This window comes from Lytechinus variegatus, chromosome 7 (genome assembly GCF_018143015.1).
Source record: "Lytechinus variegatus isolate NC3 chromosome 7, Lvar_3.0, whole genome shotgun sequence".
NCBI classification, from domain to species: domain Eukaryota; kingdom Metazoa; phylum Echinodermata; class Echinoidea; order Temnopleuroida; family Toxopneustidae; genus Lytechinus; species Lytechinus variegatus.
In genome coordinates, this window is record NC_054746.1 from 6,855,827 (window position 1) to 6,876,858 (window position 21,032).

General features: G+C 35.5%; 1 protein-coding gene across 1 annotated transcript; it reads left to right on the forward strand.

Annotated features, from left to right (window-relative positions):
• Nucleotides 1-10,693: 10,693 nt before the first annotated feature.
• LOC121418314 (mediator of RNA polymerase II transcription subunit 6-like) lies at nucleotides 10,694-20,292 on the forward strand. Its single transcript, XM_041612112.1, has 6 exons — nucleotides 10,694-10,770; nucleotides 13,931-14,090; nucleotides 14,752-14,926; nucleotides 16,760-16,871; nucleotides 17,721-17,833; nucleotides 19,253-20,292. The coding sequence occupies exons 1-6, from the start codon at nucleotides 10,758-10,760 to the stop codon at nucleotides 19,610-19,612; spliced, it is 933 nt and encodes a 310-aa protein (XP_041468046.1). The 5' UTR covers nucleotides 10,694-10,757; the 3' UTR covers nucleotides 19,613-20,292.
• The last annotated feature ends 740 nt before the right edge of the window (nucleotides 20,293-21,032 follow it).

Here is a 21,032-nt window from a genome sequence, read left to right on the forward strand (position 1 = left end):
TTATGATACACACTCATTTGAAAGTCTGCTTCTTGATTACACTCGAGTATCAGGCGCAAGTATTACGAATTAAGTATTTATTTGTTTGAGTTTTCATGGTTCTATATCTCATTTTACCGCGTCTATAAATTTCCACCACAGACTGAGCCAAGAGAGTGTTCTACCTGAAATTTCAGATAAACATCTTCAAGTTCGTTTAAAAAATATATTTTTTCTGAGTAGGACGCTAAGTCTATTCTTTTGCATCACCTCTGCCTGAAATGTGAGCGTGTGAAATGAAGTCTCTCCTTTGAGCAGTGCCTAACTTGCTCCTCGGGATTTGTATCAACTTGGTCTAATTAATTAGACTAATTAATGGTCTAATAATCACTCGGTCTATCCGCGACTCAGTCTAAAGCCGAGATGGTCTACTTTTCACTTCGTCCAGCTATTATTTTTGCACTTGGTCAAATTCATCTTAAATTGTTACAGATCAAATAGATTTTACACGAATTGGGCAGAGCAAGAGTTATAGAGCCTATTAATGGTAAATGGACCAAGGAGACGAGCTGGCTATTATTATTATTATTTATTCGGCAAAAAATGCATAAAATACATTTCAGTGTAAACAATACAAAATAAGAATTATCAACCATTGGAATGCCAGGGATAGAAAAAGTTAACTTAATGACTGTGGCATGAAGCCTCCTGTTCCAATTCCAACCCCCCTCTCTCTCTCTCTCTCTCTATTAAAACGAAGCGTAATTATAGACTTGTCCCTCTCTCATGTATATCTCGTCTGTCTTTCTCTCTCTTCCTCCTTCTGTTCTGTTCTTAGTATCAGGTGCACTATCATTATTCTATTGCTATATAAGTAGCAATATATATATTGTTTACTTTTTCCTTTTTCAAACTGTATAGGTATTTCCTATAGCAAGAATGTCCGTTCTTATTGATTTATTTCCTGTTTAAGGATAACTTATGATTATTACATACTGTTATTTTAGGGAACTTGCCTTGTAACAAGCTTTGCTTTTTTTGCATGTTCCCCCCATATCCAAATTTGTTCATTATTATTATATGCTTTATCGTTCAGTAACATAAATTGTGTAATTTGTATGTCTGAGTTATATTATATACTTTGTGATATCATGGATATAGAAATGAAATGAAAATAGATTATTATTAGACCGTGTGGGAGGAAACAAAACGGTAACTAGACAAAGTGTATTGAGTCTATAGACCAACTGGCATCTTATCTTGGGTTTTCCACCTCATCTTTCTTCACGTGCAAAGAAGGGCTTTATTCTCCATACAGAATGACTTTTTCCCGTCCCATCCGAGGAATATCCGAAGAGGTAATGGAGAATTGTTACAATGTCATATTTAGATAATGTGTGGAATAATGTCACCAGGGGGGCGTTTCATCAACATTTTTGTCCGACAAGTTGTCAGATCTGACAACTATTCTGGATTTTGATTGGCTGAGAAGCACTGTTACTAATGGTAACTGTCGGATAAAATGTCTGACAAGTCCTTTCATGAAACGCTCCCCTGAAGACACAATAGATTAAAGATGTTTGCTTCTCACACAAAGATGTTTATTCCACCATTGTATTTATACGGGCAGGATTATTTTCTTATTCTTGACTTGGATTCAAATCATTCAAAATAAAAATGTGACGGGAAGGTGGGAGGGGGGGGGGGCAAAAAGGAGGAAGTTGTATACTGTTTGACACTATTATGACAAAGTTTTCTCTGTATTAAATGAAACTCATCATTTACTAAAGGATTGATAAAAAGTCATCATGTTGTTCATTAATTTTCTAATCCACACGAAAATCTGTATCTCCCACTCTTCTGATACGCTTTAACCAAAAACTTACTCACAATGACATTGATAAATCATGATAGATTAAAAAGGTAGAAAATATATCTTCGTTAGTACGCTCTTCTCCATAAATCCAGATAGGTCTCTTTTCGGTTTAAAATTATTCAAGATATTTGATGTTAAGAAGCGAAATTGAAATTGCGTACGTTCTTTGAGAAGTGTCAAGTGGTTCAAATAATAATGATAATGATGATGATGATGATAATATTAATAATGATATTGAAAATAATAGCAACAACAATAATAATGATATCAATATGATAATATTAATACTTATAATACAAGTTCTCATCAATCTTGTTTATTGCGAGTCATAGTGTGGTCATGCTGTTGTTTCTAAACAAATTTGCATTTTTACAAGGAAGGGATGTTTTTGTTTATGACTGTGACTAATTACAATAAGAAGTGACGAAGATTACACAGAAATAAAGCTCCATTTAGATTATTCATGTCATCATAAGTCATATACGACGTTTAGAATGGCTTTAGATTTAGATGACTATGTGTGACTTTTATGGTCGAAGGAAGTTGACCTTTACATCTAAATTTGTTAACTCATAGTCCATTGTGTATGCCACAAAATGTTGCAGATTACCGAATGAACCTTTTGAACCTTGAACTCTTTCCATTATTTCATATAAACCAGGCCACACCAGTTAGCTTCGTGATTTGGATTAATGAGTATAAAATGCAAATAATCATGAAAGCAGTAAGTTTATTTCCAGTATAAAAGTGTTTGCTTGGTGAGTATAGGATGTCGCCACTCTCATTCACCATCCGCCGAACTTTTGGGTGACAATAAGTTCACTGGCTCGCTGTATATTTTGGTGTTCGGGTGGAGGTGGGGAAGAGGAGATACGTGTATCTATATAGACCACTTAATGCAGGAATCCTTTCTAGTTTCCAAGCCAACTTGGATACGCCAAAATCATCACAACTGCTTTGAATCTTGTTCTAAATGATAATTACAATTGCAAATTCCATCTGTGCGTTCTGTGCGTTGGATAATCCTATCTCGTTCTGTCATTTCTTTAAAGGTCAAGTCCACCCCAGAAAAATGTTGATTTGAATCAATAAAGAAAAATCAGACAAGCACAATGCTGAAAATTTCATCAAAATCGGATGTAAAATAAGAAAGTTATGAAATTTCAAAGTTTCGCATATTTTCAACAAAATAGTTATATGAACGAGCCAGTTACATCCAAATGAGAGTGTCGATGATGTCACTCACTCACTATTTCTTTTGTTTTTTATTGTTTGAATTATACAATATTTCAATTTTTACGAATTTGACGATTTGGACCTCCTATCCTGAAGCACAAAATGTTAAAATAATGGAATTCCACGTGTTCAGGGAGGAATGAAACTTCATTTCACATGACAATGGCGAGAAAATAACACTTTCATATTTCATATAATAAAATACAAAAGAAATAGTGAGTGAGTGATGTCATCAACTCTCTCATTTGGATGTAACTGGCTCGTTCATATAACTATTTTGTTAAAAATAAGCGAAACGTTAAATTGCCATAACTCTCTTATTTTACATCCGATTTTGATGAATTTGTTGAATTTTTCTTTTTTTTTATTCAAATCAAGTTTTTGTTGGGGTGGACTTGTCCTTTAATGACACCTTTTCTCGTCTTAAGCGAGAACGAATACAAATTTTGTTTTAAATTAAACTAATTTTAAATCTGCATTATACTTATTCTTAAATCTATTTTTGGATTCGCCTTTGCTCCCCCCAAGAAAAAACAATTTTATTGTAAATCTACACTGTTAGAAAATTTATCCTTAAAATAGAAGAAGTTCCTGCAGCAGAGTCTCGAGAACACCTGTAATCTTACCAGATTAGGTAATCTTACAGGAAATTGGTATTTGGTGTATGGAAACTTACAAATTTCCTTGGTGATAAAACACCATTTTCCCCTCTTTAAACAGACCTGTTCTGTTAAATTGCAGAAAAATTCCTGTTTAATGAATTTACGGGATGATTCTGTTATTGCTTTTTGCAAGATCTTCTTTCTTTTTTCTGTAAAATCAGGGGTTTTAAACAGTGAAGGAAAGTTGGAATGGACGTTAATATAAAATCCTTACTGTTTGCTCCGCGTTCCTCATGTAGTTCGTAATAAGGATCTTATATGTGTTACCTTGAGAATGAACTTCTTGGTCCTTATTGGGACCCTTTAAAATATGATACTTATGCACAGTGTCGGGCACAGTGCAGAGAAAAACAATGTGTTTTGAAACTTACCGGCTATGTTTATTTGTGTTGGCACAAAACAGAGATAAAACGGATAAATATTGATGTAAAATATCACCATTTTAGTCTATATTTTTCAAGATTATTCATCAAACCGCTACCGCTTTGGGGTTGAGGTCTTCCTGTTATATAGGAATTGATATCTATCATGTTTATTTCAGATATCATTTTTTCCACCAATCAATGGTAATAATAATGGTGATAAAGTTAATAATGAGGATGATGATAATAGTATTAGTAATATAGTGACAAAGGTGATAATGATGATATAATGATACTATCAGTAGTAGTAGTAGTAGTAGTAACAATAATAATAATGACAAGTAATATCTTGGGCATTCCATACGAGCCTCTCGAGTAAAAAGTCTGGGGTGGTATTCTGAGATCCATTTTATCTCAGATAAAATAAAATATTTTATCTCCGTTAAAATCAGTGAGATAAAATACCCTTAAAATCTCTCCGAATTGGTATTCTGAGAACCATTTTATCTTCATTTTATCTCTGTAAGACACACCTATTTTTTAATCAATATCCAATTAGAAACGCGCTTTCATAGCTCTCTCATATCACTCAACCAATTAAAATCCATTCCGCCAGGAGGTGTGGCAAAGGGGTGAGATTGCGTCAATTTAGTGACTTCAAATACGCTTGCACTATACCCTTGCGCGTCTTTACAGAGATTTCTTTTTAACTAAAAGGACAATACTCTCATCTTTTTTCGAAGTCTTTATCGCATCTTTTCAAGCATCATTTCAAAGACAATATTAGTCAAGAAAAGTCTTATGAAATACTCTCTGATTGTACAGGAACAGCGTTAAGGTGTTATTCTCAATAAATATGTAAATTTTCTTCATTTTCATGTCACCATTTGGGGTTAATTCACCTATAAATATTGGTGAAATCAACGTCGCAGAGATAAAATAGCCTCTACCCTCTTTTAAGTTTATTTTATTTTTTTCTTCAAAGTAACATGGGCGCAAGCACGTCATCTGCGTTGCAATGGCCAGATACGCGATGGGTATGTGCACGCAGGCATTGTTCTGTTGCGTATCATCTGTAGATACGCAAGATAAAATTTATACGCAAGATAAAATCTAAAATTTTATCTGTGAGATAAAATCTCATCTCAGAATACCAATTTCATTTTAAGAGATAAAATAAAATATTTTAAAGATAAAATGACCTCAGAATACCACCCCTGGTTAGGCATGGAGGTCCATGGGTTTGGTAACCAATGTCAACATACCCTCAGAACCACGAATCGATTCATTCCAGTGGATGAAGGAATGGTGCAAAAATGAAGAAAAGAAAAAACATTCTCCCAGTTTTCGGAATATTCAATTTTTTCTATATGAAGTTCCTACATAGTATAAATGCTTCGTGTTTTAATCTATGTTCTAATCAAATATTGTTTCTAGTCAAAGGTTTTTGAAATATTATCAGCAATGTTCAATTTCTATAATGTTTATTTTTGAAGGGGCGGATCTAGCTTTTTGCTAGGAGCGCGCTTAACCAGTTATTTTGACTAAGGGGCTACGACGTACTGCTTCCTGACCCCCCCCCCCCCCCGTCAGCAGGATAGAGGGTTTTGGAGTTTAATCCCACTCCCTCCTCCTTGTTTTTTTTTTAATGGAGCCTAAGGGGTTTTAAACCCTTAACTCCTCCACCCTTAGATCCTTCTCTGTGTTTAAAGTTGGACATTGCCGTTAAATGTCTCAAAACATTTGTTTGAGTTCATATCGTAGATAGAGGTATATGTGAAAAAAAAATTATACGGGTTGTTTAATTCTGGTTTTACTGTTTACTGGTCCCTGAATAATCCTTAACACGGATGTGACATCGTTGACCCTAGAGTGTATCGGTATCATTCTTGGAGAGGGGGAGGGGAGGGGGGGGTGAGTTTGACTCGTATTACGGTGCTCCGAATTCTCCAGTGGTATGCTAGTAAGAAAATCAGATTGGCTGTGTATAAGGGAGAGTTAAAGGGGAAGTTCACCCTGACAAAAAGTTTATTGTAAAAATAGCAGAAAAAATATTGCCGAAGGTTTGAGAAAAATTCATCAAATAATTAAAAAGTTATTAGAATTTCAATTATTTGATTTGTGACGTCATATATGCGAGCAGCATTCCTACATAGCGAATGGTAAAAAATCAATAAAATGTCATTTTCTCAGAAAATTGAAAATGGTTTTCACTGTAGCTTTTTTATATCAATAGACAAATGATTTCACACCAGATCATGAAAAGAAATCAAAATTAAGTCATCAGGAACCATACAAAATTGGAAATTCATACATTTTATATTACATAACACATGGGGCAGGTGCTCGTTTATGACGTCACAAATCCAAAATTTTGAACTCTAATAACTTTCTTACTCTTTAACGGATTTTCCTCAAATCTTCACCAATATTTTTCTGCTATTTTTACAACAAAGTTTTCTACAGGGTGAACTTTCCCTTTAATTATATAGATGTGCACATCTCATATATTTGACCTGAAACTAATTACCTCAGAAGGAAAATTTTATGCTCCCCTTGAAAGTTGAAACTTCCATGCATCTGAAAAATTTGTTTGATCCCCAAGCTCGCGAAGATTTTGATGTTGTCCAATAAATGCCCTGTTAAAGGCGTTTCTTTCAAGCCGTCAAATGTGAATTATATTCTAAAATGTCTAATTAATTCCACAGGAGTTAATCGAATCTCACTTAGATACAGTGATAAAGATTTGACACTTTCCATGCAAAGATTATAAAGATTTTGATAAATTAATGCTCTTTTCCTGTCAATTTTCTCCCTTTTTTGGGGGGGTAAAGCCCCTAGATATTTTGAAAAGTGAAAATAATCTTTAAGAAGACAACATCAAAAAACGTTAATGGCTTTGCTTTATTAATGATAATCGACAATTTCAACATAAAAACCCATAAAAAACAGTCAACATGTGCAGTTCGGTTCATCCATAATGAATTCATGATGCAGATTTCGTTTGTATAAGTTTTGTCCGAATTTTGGCGTTGACTTCCTTCGCTACGCAGTGCGAAGAGGGCGAATTTAGTTTTCTTTAAAAAGATTAAAGGTTGTAAAAATGTCAAAATAATTACCAAATTCTCCATTGTTTTAGAACGTCAGGGGCAGGAAACTGTGTCTGTGATATTATTTGAAATGTAATTAAAAGGGCGGTTTTGAGAAAACATGGCTGTGTATCCGATCAAAAATGTCTTGTGACTTTTCTTGATTATTATAGAATCACGCGTGTTTTATCACGGGGCCTGAAATTAGTGCACCGGTCCTGTAATTGCAACTGAAGTAGTTTAAACTGGTTCAAATCTATTGACTGCATTCTGTTCCTGTCAAACGAACCAATTGTGTCAGATTTTTCTACCTAGACCAGAGCAGTCTGCCTTCATGGAGAGGAGGGTTTTTTTTGTTCATCTCTGAAAGGGAAGTGGTTCTGTTTTATACACCTTGGGGTATTCGATGAGAGGGAAACCCTGATTTAAGACGAGGAACAGCGTCTCTCTAATTCTGATTAAAATGTATTCATTTCTTCTTATTCATGGGTGTATTTTTTTTTCATTTTAATTTGAAAACGGGAAACGACAGTTTGCTGTGGTTTACTCTCAGATAGTGTGATTGATGAAGGTTGTTTTATTTTTGTACACATAATGATCTAATTTCACGGAGGAACATAGAGATGGTTTGTTTGTTACACCATGTTCTAATCTGTCCCCAATTTTTTTACACTTTATTTACACTAAACTGTGGTATTAATTTAACATCAGTCCGGAATCTATGACCACACCAGAGCAGTGTTGAAACAACACCGGTTTGAAATTAAATCGATGCTGTTTTAACACTAATTGGTGTTGTATGAACGACTATATGGTGTTGTTTTAACACTTCTCTTGTGTACGTGGTCATATAACAGATTCCGGACTGGTGTTAAATGGACACCGCAGTGTTTGCAGTGTAATAATAAACAGCGTAAGCATTATAGTAGTATCATGATTTTCGTAAACCACCTTCATTATAACATTCATTATATTTGTTTCAATCATCTCATATCTTTATTAACTTAATATACCCATTTACTTGTGGTAAATTACTGTGGTCATATAACAGATTCCGGACTGGTGTTAAATCGACACAGGAGTGTTTGTAGTGTAATAATAAACAGCGTAAGCATTATAACAGTATCATGATTTTCGTAAATCACCTTCATTATAACATTCATTATATTTGTTTCAATCATCTCATATCTTTATTAACTATACCCATTTACTTATTCAAGTCCAACAACTTACATACTTGTTGAATTCAGGGACGAAGCCAGGATTTTTGATAGAGCGAAGGATAGAAAACCTAAACGTAACGCTATATTTTTCTCGCAACTGATACCGGGTGTTGAACACTGCGAAGAAGGGATCAGAGATCGCGCTTTATACGTACATATAAAAAGGCGAGTTCAACACGGCTCGCGGATCTCGAACGAAAGAAGAATTATGACGTCGCAAATTAAACGCGGGAATCGAATCTTGTCCGTGCGAACAACAACAATGCCAAAAGTGAAAGCGCGCGCAGTGACCTGGTCAAGAGAGTTCGACACGGCTTTCTGTTTACACACGAAAAAATTGCCGAGTCTGACTCGGCTCGCGGGTTGAAACCTACGATTTTGGCGGATCGAAAAAGCCGTGTTCGACACGGCTCGCGGATCACACTGATCGCGTTTACATAGCATAAAATTGCCGTGTTGAGCACGGCTCGCGTGTCGAACCCCCGAGCCGTGTCACTGTGTAAACATATCAGAGTAGACCTTAAACGTTTTTTAATCTTACACAGCAAAAACTGTGGTGTTAACCGATGTACATAGAAGACCACACCAGTTATTTTACACCGGTGTTAAATTGGTGGTGTTAGTTTTATTACAACACCTTTTTTGTTACATTTACACTCTTTGGTGTTATGTTTAATCTCCAGGGTGTAATTTTAACACCTCAGGGTGTGGTCCTATATTAACACCAATTGGTGTCAGTTTTAACACCGCAGTTTTTTACAGTGTAGGGCCTACTTTTCTCCACAGTCCCTGCTCATAATAGATGAAGGAGTATAACAAAAAGTTTAATCCACGAAACCTCTTGCTCTCTAAAATCCTGAAAGGTATTCTGATAGGTTTAACCCGATTGCAGTATAGAAGGCCTATAGAATATAAATTATACTATATATCGACTTTTTTCTTCTATATTCACCGAAAGATTATGATGCGCAAATTAATTCATCGAAATTCATTGTATTTTCTTATTTTCCCCGTTGTCCTCATTTCATGACACAATTTTTTTTTTCTCATCATTTTTTTAGCCAAGGGATTGATATTTTATTTTGTTTTCGTGGTGAATGAGTGGACAACTGGCACTTTAAAAAAATAGCCGTTAGAATACCACCCTTTCATACGACTTTATTGGCCCCAATTCTCGAGCAATTATAGAACCTATAACAATGATCACTTGGGTGGGCGGTTTAAGCCATATATAGGAGTTTCTTTTGGTATATTTTGGTATATAGGCTTCTACTGAATTTAAAAAATACACCACACCACATACTATTGATTTATGAATATTATGTTGAGGAAAAAGATACATATTTTCAATGGAAATAATTATGTCAGAATGATATTGGAGAAGATGGAATCCCTTTAGTAAGCGGAAAATGGTGCACATGATTGTCAGTACTTGGAAAATCATAAGCAAAAAAATATTATGCGTCCACGGCTCACAATAATTTGGCAGCAAAGTGACTTTTGATCGAACGAACGGTATACCAGTATCTGAGTATTGAAACATTATTGTGAGCGCGTCGATGCTGCATTTCGTGGCTACAAAGCGGGAGCGTACAAAAATGCCCCTTTACAAATAATTAATGTGGAAGAAAATTTTATTTCGTAAAGTGCACCAAAATTGTTTTGGTGCGCTTTTGTTTTTAAACTTTTGTTTTTAAACAAAAGTTCTATCTATAAAACCCAGTGTTTTTTTTGTGTGTGTGTAATGAAACTAAGTTTATTTAGGGGCTTGCCTTTTGTACAAGCTTTGCTTTTTTTTCGGCAAGACCCTCCGTTTTACTTTAAAATACAAATGTCATATTAGGTAATTTTATTCACTGAATTGTGTTCCTTAAATCTAAGATTATTTCATATATATATTATTATGTCTTGCATTATTTTCGACCTTGTTATGTCATATTTATCATACTTATGTTGTGAAACGGAAATCAATAAATCAAATTAAATCAAATCAAATCAAATAGAAATGAAAGTCACTTCCAATTGAGAGCTATATGATCCCACGTTAAAGTCATTAAAGTGTAGGACCATATTCTTGAATATTTTTTCCACCCAATGCTTTCTTTCAATTGTGAAGATGGTATTGTTTATCTCTCTCTCTCTCTCTCTCTCTGTAAACAGATTTTTTTTTGCACGAAATGCACCAATGACCAATGTCACTTTTTGTTTTAATAACAAATAACGCGGAATCGAAATTCGTTGTATGTCGCCCTCTCTGTTTTTTTTGTAAGAAAAAGGGACCTCTGAGTTTTTCGGATTTCCTGACATTTTGTTCAGTCAAGCCCGGCATAATGTCCAACGACGGTAAAGTTTTCGTTTGTTTTACAGAAATATTTTGAAAAGGAAATAAGGGAGCTGTTATGTTTATATTCTCAATTCATATGTGACAAATAGAGAATAAAGATCTGTTTTGCAATGACCAGTCATATTAATTTAGATCTCAGTCCGATATGTTCAACTTGATGTCTGTTGCCCTTTGTTTAGAATGGATGTTCCATACTTCAGAAGTTCACGTTTCCTTCTGCGATGGGGGGGGGGGGGTGGATAGGGTCAACAATCCTGTAAATAGAGTGACCAAATTGTAACTTAGAGAACCATTCGTCGATTTGTATACAAGCACTTTTGAATTTGTGTATGATGGGGGGACCTAAAGCTACGCACTTTGTTTTCAAACAATAAAAACTGTCCCAATTTTAATATCTCAACAAATTATATTTCACTAATTTGTGGCAAACATTCTAAAGATCATTAGCCAAGTAGAAAATATCACAAAACTCACTAATACGAAAATCCCGTCGTGTTTTTCGAACACCTCTTGATTTCGCCGCCCGATGTAGAAGGGGTCCTAAAGCTACGCACTCGATTTATCATGCAAAAAAATAGTATTTCCTGTGCCTCAATTTCTAAAATATATTCAAATTATTATAGGATAAAATAAAATTAAAGCGAATATAACTCCAAACTTCCTAACAGTTGTTGGTTTTCTCTGCATTTAGAGATTTACTGCAGCCTCTGTAGAAAAAAATTAATAGGAATTGTTCATCACTCTGCAGTCACAGTTCCACACACAGAGTGCGCATTTGCCATTGAAAACTGCATGCGCGATGAGTGGTGCGTAGCTTTAGGACCCGCGCAGCTTTAGGACCCCCTACCATACAAGTTGTAACATGCACCATTCATTGAACGAAATCTGCAGATTATTTTATCAAAATATCTAGATCTAGTGAGTAGTATACGACAACGTATACTGTAACGACTAACATTAGGCTTAACGTTGGTTAGATCTATCATCAGACAATTGAAATCAATTCTGTTTACTTCATTTTCATTTTCAAATAATTAGCATAACAAACAAATAAACAATGATAGATCTGAAGTGAAAATGGTAATGAATTGATGTGTAGGACTACCATACATGTACTTGAGTTTGTTAGAAAACGTGGGTTTTTGTTAAAGAGATGGTATGAAACAGACGATGAGTGGTGAATTACAGGTACATGGCCAAATTACTAAAGATCTACATGTGGATCTACTTTAGTTACAAATAGAATATACAAAAGTTTAAGTTCCCATGAAATACAGCAAAGATGTTGATTTAATAGCTTAGTGGTTTTTAATTACGATTCCATCAAAATTTTACCCCCAAAACATCCCACATCAGGTTCAAAGGCAGTTTTATATTGAAAATTGAGCCAAATTTGCCCTGCCCACAAATATTCAGCCCGATTTGGTTTCGCATGTCACGTGACAATTATGACGTCAGGGAAGGAAGCTGCTGAGTGTTGTTGACGTTTTGAGCGTGAAGTGCATATTGTCGTTGCACGTGTGGATTTTTCAAAGTAAATAAATTGAATTGCTGGAATAATTTTCAGAACCTGAATCTTCAAAGTCTGAAGAATCAGACGCAGCTGATGACGATGCTGCAGCCATGATTAAAACCTCGTAAAAATCTTTAAAAATCTTTTAAGGATGAGCTCGGTCGAAACAGCAACTACATGAGGAACATGTACAATAATTAGAGGTCCAGCTGCACAGCTGGGAAAGCGTTCCTTTGATGATGTTACAATGATTGACAGGTCGATCGGTCAACACTTTTGAAAATTTAGTGGGTGTTCCCGTTGGAAGTTCATTTCCATGGAATAACTCAACACCGGTTCGTCGTACACAGGAACCGATGGCAAATTCGTATCATTCAAGTAAAACTACCTAATACTAGATTAGTATCTAGAATAAGATGGAATTGGTGTCATAGGAGCTGTAAGTTGTGGCTTTGTTTGAAAACACATTAATGGAATAATTGAAAACTACAGGTCATAATTGACATGTGAAAATGAGGGACTTAATAAGCCAGTTAGGATACGAGGATGGAGCTCAATCTCAAATGAGATGGCCGCTGTGCTCATGCCATCTTCATCGCACACTTCTTGGAGAGTAGAAATAAATCGCTCCATTTGGAGTAGTTTTTATGTCCCCGCAGATGAATTCTTGAGGGGGCATTAAGCGTTGCCCCTGTCCCTTGGTGTATAGGTAGATGACACCAAAATACAGGCTAATTTCGAATTTGGAGTCCAAAGGTCACTGTTCATTAAATATGCGAATTGGTTTCCGCACAATAACTCGACAAATATTTAATGGATTTTCAAATTTTTTGGTGTGTACCTACAGTAGGTAGATGACACCAAAATACAGGCTAAGTTCGAATTCTGAGTCTGCAGGTCAACGGTCACAGCTCATCAAATATGCGAATTGGTTTCCGCGCAATAACTTGACAAATATTCAATGGATTTTCAATATTTTTTGGTGTGTAGGTAGATGACACCAAAATACAGGCTAAGTTTGAATACGGAGTCCAAAGCTCACAGCTCATTAAATGTGCGAGTTGTTTTCTGCGCAATAACTTGACAAATATTTAATCAATTTAAAAAAAAACTGGATGTAAGTAGATGACAACAAAATATAGGCTAAGTATGAATTTGGAGTCCGCAGGTAAAAGGTCAAAGCTCATTGTGTATGCGATTAGTTCAAAGATCTAAATTTGATCATTATATTATATATCCATATTGGTTTCTGCATGATATTAAGTTCAATTATATTGAATGAATTTCTGATCGCGTTAAGCGGGGGCATGTCAAATTGCTAGTTAAATTTGTTTTTTAAGAAGTCCTTTTTCCACAAAATTTATTATTTTCTTAGGTATCAAATGAAATTTTAATTAGAAAGATCACTTCATTTCTGCTTGTTTAAGAGTTTCATGATATGCTAGAATTCGGAAGGCTACCATCTGAAATTTAAACAACTTTAGTTCATGTTTTGTATTTCTCTTGTGAATATTGTATATTGATGTTGATCTAGATTCATGCTTCAGTTGTTGTATGTTCCTTCTTGCAAGTGACTATCCTGTTAGAAATGAAGACTGAATTTGAAATTGTAACATTTCCACATTTTCATTTGTTACATTTTGTAGATAATTCACTGCATATTTCCTGGCATGACTCGGCATGGATACCTCACCTCAACCAAGCCAGTATCATGGATTACTTTTCAAACAGAAGCAACCCTTTCTATGATCGAACATGCAACAACGAGATCATCAAGATGCAACGGTTAAACCCAGAACAACTCAAGTACGTTTTCAAACCTGTTTTCCAAGACTTGTCTCCAGATCCAAGAAACACAACCACATCACAGTAAATCCTCAGAGAATCACTTCAAAATCACTTCAAAGTCCATCTAATAACATTTAATGCTGTCGACAGTCTTGCCCCTTAATATATCTATACATGGCAATTATCACATTTGTAATAATTTTGTTCACTGAAAAGTTGATGCACCGTATTTTCAAAATCAAGATGGGTGAGCTGCATTGACTTTTCAGTGAACAAAGTTGTTACAAATATGATAGTTGCCATGTATAGATATTATCATCACCATATTTCAAATATGATGATCAGCTTCTTTTGCATCACTTATGGAAGAATCCAGCGATAAAGGAAGAGTGTAGAATACCATGACAAGAGACAGTTTGTATAAGAGATCCCAGGACATGGCCACATTACTTACTCAAACAGGACAGATTAACATAAATGTTAAGTAACATTAAGTTTCCAAAAGAGTTGCCAAAATGAAAATATATTAATAATTATAATCAACTAAAGTAATTCATGATGGAAAATTCAGTGAATATATTACACTTTTAATTTGTTGAAGTAAACAATTTTTTGTAAAATATTTAAAATAACAAAATATTTTTTTTATTCTTGTAAATTCTATTCCTACATTTCATAGGTCAATGACAGGATTAGAGTATATCCTGCTGCATGTCCAAGAACCAATCCTGTACGTTGTTAGAAAACAACATCGGCATTCTATAGAAGAAGCCACCCCATTGGCTGATTATTACATCATAGCTGGCAGAGTATATCAAGCTCCAGATATCTGTGCAGTAATCAATGCAAGAATGGTAAGATATCTTTTACTGAAAAGTTGATGTATGCACTTCTACTTCCTTGGTATTGTGGATTGGTATCAGGTTCTTTTATTTGTTGCCCCCCCCAAAAAAAAAAAAATAAATAAAATAATGAATAAATAAATAAAATACATGTAGATAAATAAGTGCCACTCATTTACAACTTGCAAATAACTCATGAAAATGCTTCTTCTGTATTCTGTTTTAATATTTCTTATTATTCTTGAAACATTATCAATTGTGCATGATGTTCCCTTTCTTTGATGATTTGTTTGTATTTCTTGTTTATATGCAGATGATATATTTTTTTATTCATTATTTATTATCATTAAGAGTACATCAAGTTTATATTTAAAAATGTCAAGTGTAGTTAAATCACTGCACTGTAAGTGTATTTGACTGGAGTGCTTAAAAATGAAATTCTTTGAAATACATATAATTTCATATGAATCCAGATCAAGCAGTCTTAATCCTTAATTCCAAACTTTTATTCTCAGTACTGCATGAAAGCTTTCCTTAACGATTCTCATGATCTAGATTAAAGGCCACCGCACACCTTACCGACTGGTGTACGACTGAGTGAGGGAGATGTGACGTCACAGCTCTTGTCAACTTGAGAGTCGTAGACCAGTCAGAGATAAGTCGCAAGGAAAATCATAAGGATTTGACATGTCAAATCCTTATGACTGGATCGCAAGGTCAATCCAACTTCCAGCCAATCAGACAGCAGAGTTGCACGACGCATATATGGTATACAACACGAATACGCAGTAGTAAGCACCATTTTCTCAGTTACAATGGCAAAAAGCGAAAGCGCATTCATGAGTCGCAGACAGCATGGTAGTCGGATTTTGCGGTGTCGAGGCTTATTACTACCTTGCGATTCATCTCTACTCACTCAGTCGCAAGCCAGTTGTAGACAAGTCGTGTCGTAAGGTGTGCGGTGCACGGGGGGCCACTTCCATTGATGAGTGGATACCATGCGCGACCATGGGTTCTCGAAAAGCACCCTAAACACGTATTTTCCATATTCTGAAAATGCACCCCTTAACAACTATTGGCATGTGAAACCCTACCCTTAACAAGTATTGGAAACGAAACGATACTCTTAGCAAGTATTCCCTGAAGTACAGGAATATTCTATTCTTATGTCACGGGTCCGTCGGCCGTCGGTTTTACCTTTACACGTCATTTGGTTTAGTACGGCCCCACCTTCCACACCCCTCGCAAATCGGACTCTAAACACGTAGTGTTGAGGCAAAAAGGACATCCTTTATAAAACATTTAATTTTGTTTTATCATCCCCGCAATTTTGACCCTAAACACGCATAGCTTTCCTAGCGAAATATGTACCCTTTTTCATTATTTTTGTGTTTTTGACACCCTTATCATGTACGTAACGTGCCCTATCTTGAAAAAGACATTCTTTTTACATATTTTTTTGGTCGCTCATGGTATCCACTCGTCAATGTAAGTGCCCCCCCGGTACGGTGGCCTTTAGACATGTAAGTGAACTTACATATAAAGTCAACCTGTCATTAAGTTGAAGAAATATTTTTCAGCCCTGTGATCCGTAACACAAATCTTTGCTATCATAGTACAAGAATATCTTTATGACTGACTGCATTGACTACAATGCACAATTGAACATGAAAATCATGATCAACTGCTATCCTGATGACTACGCAGTAGTGCACGTCCTCGAAGTACGATCTGACCATTGTGAGGATTTGATGCATACCACGCGCAAATGCAAATTTAAGCGTGATATTTTTTAGTCAAAATATAATCTTTGTTAATCCTTGCTTTTTCTTTTTATGTTTACAGACAACCGCGCTTCACAATATCCGGTCAGCATTTGAAGAATCCCTTTCTTACTCAAGGTACCATCCCAGTAAAGGATACTGGTGGGAGTTTAAAGAGAAAGATGGTGAAACAGGTGAGAAGCTAGCCTCCTTTCAATTGATAACACTTGAGTACTTTTGTTAACTGCCAACTACTGCAATCAACATTTTCAATCGATAACTTTCATTTTGTGTTACTTGTACATATTTCAGGAAGCCTAATAAATTATTTACGGGTTATGGTGATTTGTTTTAATAGACAAATATTAAAACTTGAAACTTGCACTACAATTGATAGATTTGTTACAATGTCAATGAACGCCAACTGCTGAATTTAGAAGATCAAGTTTATTTTGATGCCCTTATGATCCATGATCAAATTGTATTTGATCAAATTGTATTTATTGAAGTGCCGTGTTGTAGCGGTTCTGACTCTCGCCTTGTAATCAGAGGTTCATGTGTTCGAATCCCACCATGGCCTAGCGTCCTTTGGCAAGGCGTCAATCCACACTTTGCCACTCTCACCCAGGTGCCAATTTGGTAACGGTAGGAAACAACCATCATTGTGGTTGGTTTAGCAAGTTTGCGCCTAACAGGTTGACCGGGTAATAATACATGTAAATGTAAAGTGCTTTGAACAGTTGTAGATTGATAAAGCGCTATATAAATGCAAATTATTATTATTATTGTTTAACTTTATGATTCATTATGTCCATCCATCCCCTGACAGACAGACCTTCCTGAAATGTTTCATGTTAGCTTTATGCTTCTTATCAAAAGGAGCAATGCTCTCAAATTATCACAGCTTGATTAGTTCATAAAGTAAATTCAAAATGTAGAAAAATTTGGGCAAGATATACAAAAAGGGTTTTTTTTGGGGGGGGTAATTTTATTTGAAAATAAATGTTGATACATTGATGATGACTTCATCTCATTGATAACAGAAAAGAAGAAGCGGAAGAAACCAAAGGAAGAGCTAAGCTCGGCTTTCCAGAGGAAACGGGTGGACATTCTGCTTGGTGATCTATCAAGAAAATTCCCTTTCAAAGTCATTCAGGTAAGAGAGAAAATTTGCAATCCATGTCTTTGTATTTATGAAATTCAGAAGGGTGTCATTATGATATAAATCCTTGTCCTGTCTCTTGAAAATGTGAATAGAACATCGTACGTGTATTAAAACTGTGTAGGTTTGAATAAGTGTGATTGATCAATTTGACAATGAGTACTGCAAAATATGGTGGAGGGGTAAATGTATGTGTTTTGTTAGGGTTTCTTCTTTAGGTCCTGGAGTGAATCTGGTTATCAGTTTCAAATGATATTCACGTGACCAAGACAAAATATTTCTATCTAATTAAATAAAGTAAAATTCACGAGCAAAATGCTGAAAATTTGATGAAAATCGGATAACAAATAGCAACGTTATTGAATTTTAAAGATTTGCATTATTCCGGTGAAACAGTTCTAGGCATGTCGTCATGAATATTCATGAGGTGGGCTGATGATGTCATATCCCCACTTGTTCTTTTGTATTTTATTATATGAAATTAGGTTTATTCAAAATTTTTCTACCAAGAACTAAAACAATTGGATTGATAACTGATTAAGTGCATTAGTTATTTATTGCTGCAACTTATTTCATGATCACAGAGACACATTATTTACACATGTATGAAAAAATCACACATTTATGATTTCATGTAATAACATAAGAAAGAAGAAAGTTGGGATGTGACATCATCAGCCCATCTAATGAATATTCATGACAATGTGCATTTAACTGTTTTCACAAAGTATATATAATTATTTAAATCCAATAACTTAGTTACTTGTTATCCAATTTAATGAAATTTTCAGCATTTTTCTCTGTGAATATTACTCTATTTATTTAGATATAAATATTTTCTGCCCAGACCATCCCTTTAAGATCACTTGTATATTGAATCCATATTGATATGTGATCAAGCTAAGCTTAAATTATTTATTATTTTTCACTTTGATTTTTTGTTCTTTCATTTTGCTTTCAATTCAGAAAAATATTTCAGAGATACATGTATTTTTGTTGGTAGTTTCAGTATGCATTTTCTCAATTGTGTTGAATCTAATTCAACCCCCATTTCAAATAAAAAATTTCTAATGGTAGAAAATTGCCCGAAGCAGTTAGTGAAAAGATGGGCGGTGTCTCGAGGAAGAGTTCATAGTTCTTGCTTTGGAAGATGAATGAATTGAATTTGTAATGATTTGTTGCATTCATTGTATGGGAGATATTGCATGAACCCATATTTATGTTACAGTCACAGCAACGAAACGGACTCAAATTCGACCAATGATATGCCATTGAAAGTAACATAATAGCTGTGGTCAGTCTGGACTTTGTTTTATCGCTGAGACTGCACCGTAATCCTATGATTACTCTGTAACAGAATAGTCTAAAACCCTTATGTTCTGTTTTTCCTTGTCTATTTTCAAATGCACCCAGCCGAAACCCGGTGACAGACCTGTGCCGGTCGAAGGGATAAGCTCCGAGAGTGCTTCATCAAGACCAGTAATCAAAGAAGAAATCAAGGAGGAAAACAATCAATCTCAGAACAATGCAAACACCACAAGTAGCGGATCATCAGTCTCAAATGTAGCTACTAGCGTGAGCTCACATAGTATCTCTGTGACTGGACAAGCAGCTGCAGCGGCGGCAGCAGCAGCGGCCGCGGCTGCGGCGGCTGCTGCATCACACAGTAGTTCAACCAGCTCAAGTAGTGCCAGTGGGACATTCTTCACTAGTACAGGACCTTCCAGTATGAAACCGTCTCTGGCCAAGAAGCGTAAAACCATGGGGAAGTGATGTTCATATCGGATTTAAACTCTTCTGTACAGCCTAGGATCAGATTGATCTAGAAGATACTGCAGACATCGCTTAAGTCAGAACTTTAGTGTTGATGCTGTGTGGCCCTTTTGATCTGTTTTTGTACTTGTGACAAACAAGAACTCTGTATTCATAAGCAGTGTTTACTGTGAGTACTTCCATCAGTGTCCAAGTACAGAAAGCATGAAGCTGAAAGTCATTCTTAGTCTGTAACAGAGATCAGTTTACAGGGTTCATCTTTTCATATGTAGCTCCTATTTCAGTTGTGAGTTCAGAAAATTTTAAGGCAGCAGACCGCATAATGATAATGGACAGACTAGTGGGGTTATATCCCAAATGACCTCTGATATCCGAAGACGATTTATATCATGGAGAAGCAATTAAGTGGTCTTTGATCAGGGTAACAGAGGTTGCTCATGAATAACTTTTAAATTCCTCTCATTCACCTGGTTATTGAATGCATCGTGAGTGAATAAAGACGGATTCCGTAGGATGTTCCAATTGTGTATGTACCTTTTAGCTATGAGTTCCAAGATATGTGCTATTCTAATTGTAAAATCTGGCATGGTGTTCTCCCATTTTTCATCTTGTTTCCAATTTATTTTGCCCCTGACAAATGATCTTGACGCTTGATAACAAATAATAGAAAACAATCATTTTGTAAGAAGAAAACAATGTTATTGCTGCAGAATTATTTTGGATCGATTTGAAGTTTTGGGTGAGTAGATTGTGTGTTACATAAAGGGACACTAAAGTGAGCAAGTTGGGGTTCTGAGTTGGTACCATGGTTTGTGCTGTATCCATTTCATTGTGTATGTGTGCGTGTGAGGACAACAGAAAGGTCGCGATTGGTGTGATGGATTTGATTGTTGCCTCATAGCTACGATCTGAGTGCATGTGTGTATCCAGTGTGCACAGTATTTGCACTGAAAAGGATTGGAATAATGTAGCCAAAGGGGCTTCAGGGGACTTCGCCCCTGACCCACATAGCAGGAGCCTCTGGCCCTGCGAGGACTCTCAGCTATTTTTTTTGTTCTTGTTGCCCACTATCATATGCCTGATTATCAGTGAGGCTCAGTATTTGGAATGCACTTTGTATGAATTTAGTGTTGCTATATTGGGCAATCTTGAAGACATTCGTTTTTGTAAGATAAGATATACACCTACATTATTGATTATATGCTCCTCTGTAAACAGGCATTTCATTTTCACTCTTCTAAAATGCATGAAGCCGTGATGTTATCACTGTTATGTGTGCTATATAAACAATGTTGTTTATTATTATTTATGATTTCATGACCGTGATATTCAGATTTTGGTACAAATGACCTTTATCATAGACAAAAAATAAAGAGGTAAAGCAGAAAAGCCATTCTTCAAAGACATATAGCATTGTTAC

Excerpts from the sequence above, each read along its gene's own strand:
- LOC121418314 (XM_041612112.1), top strand. Across the intron at positions 16,872-17,720 it reads AGAGAAAGATGGTGAAACAG|AAAAGAAGAAGCGGAAGAAA; the intron begins GTGAGAAGCTAG and ends CATTGATAACAG. Across the intron at positions 17,834-19,252 it reads TCCCTTTCAAAGTCATTCAG|CCGAAACCCGGTGACAGACC; the intron begins GTAAGAGAGAAA and ends AAATGCACCCAG.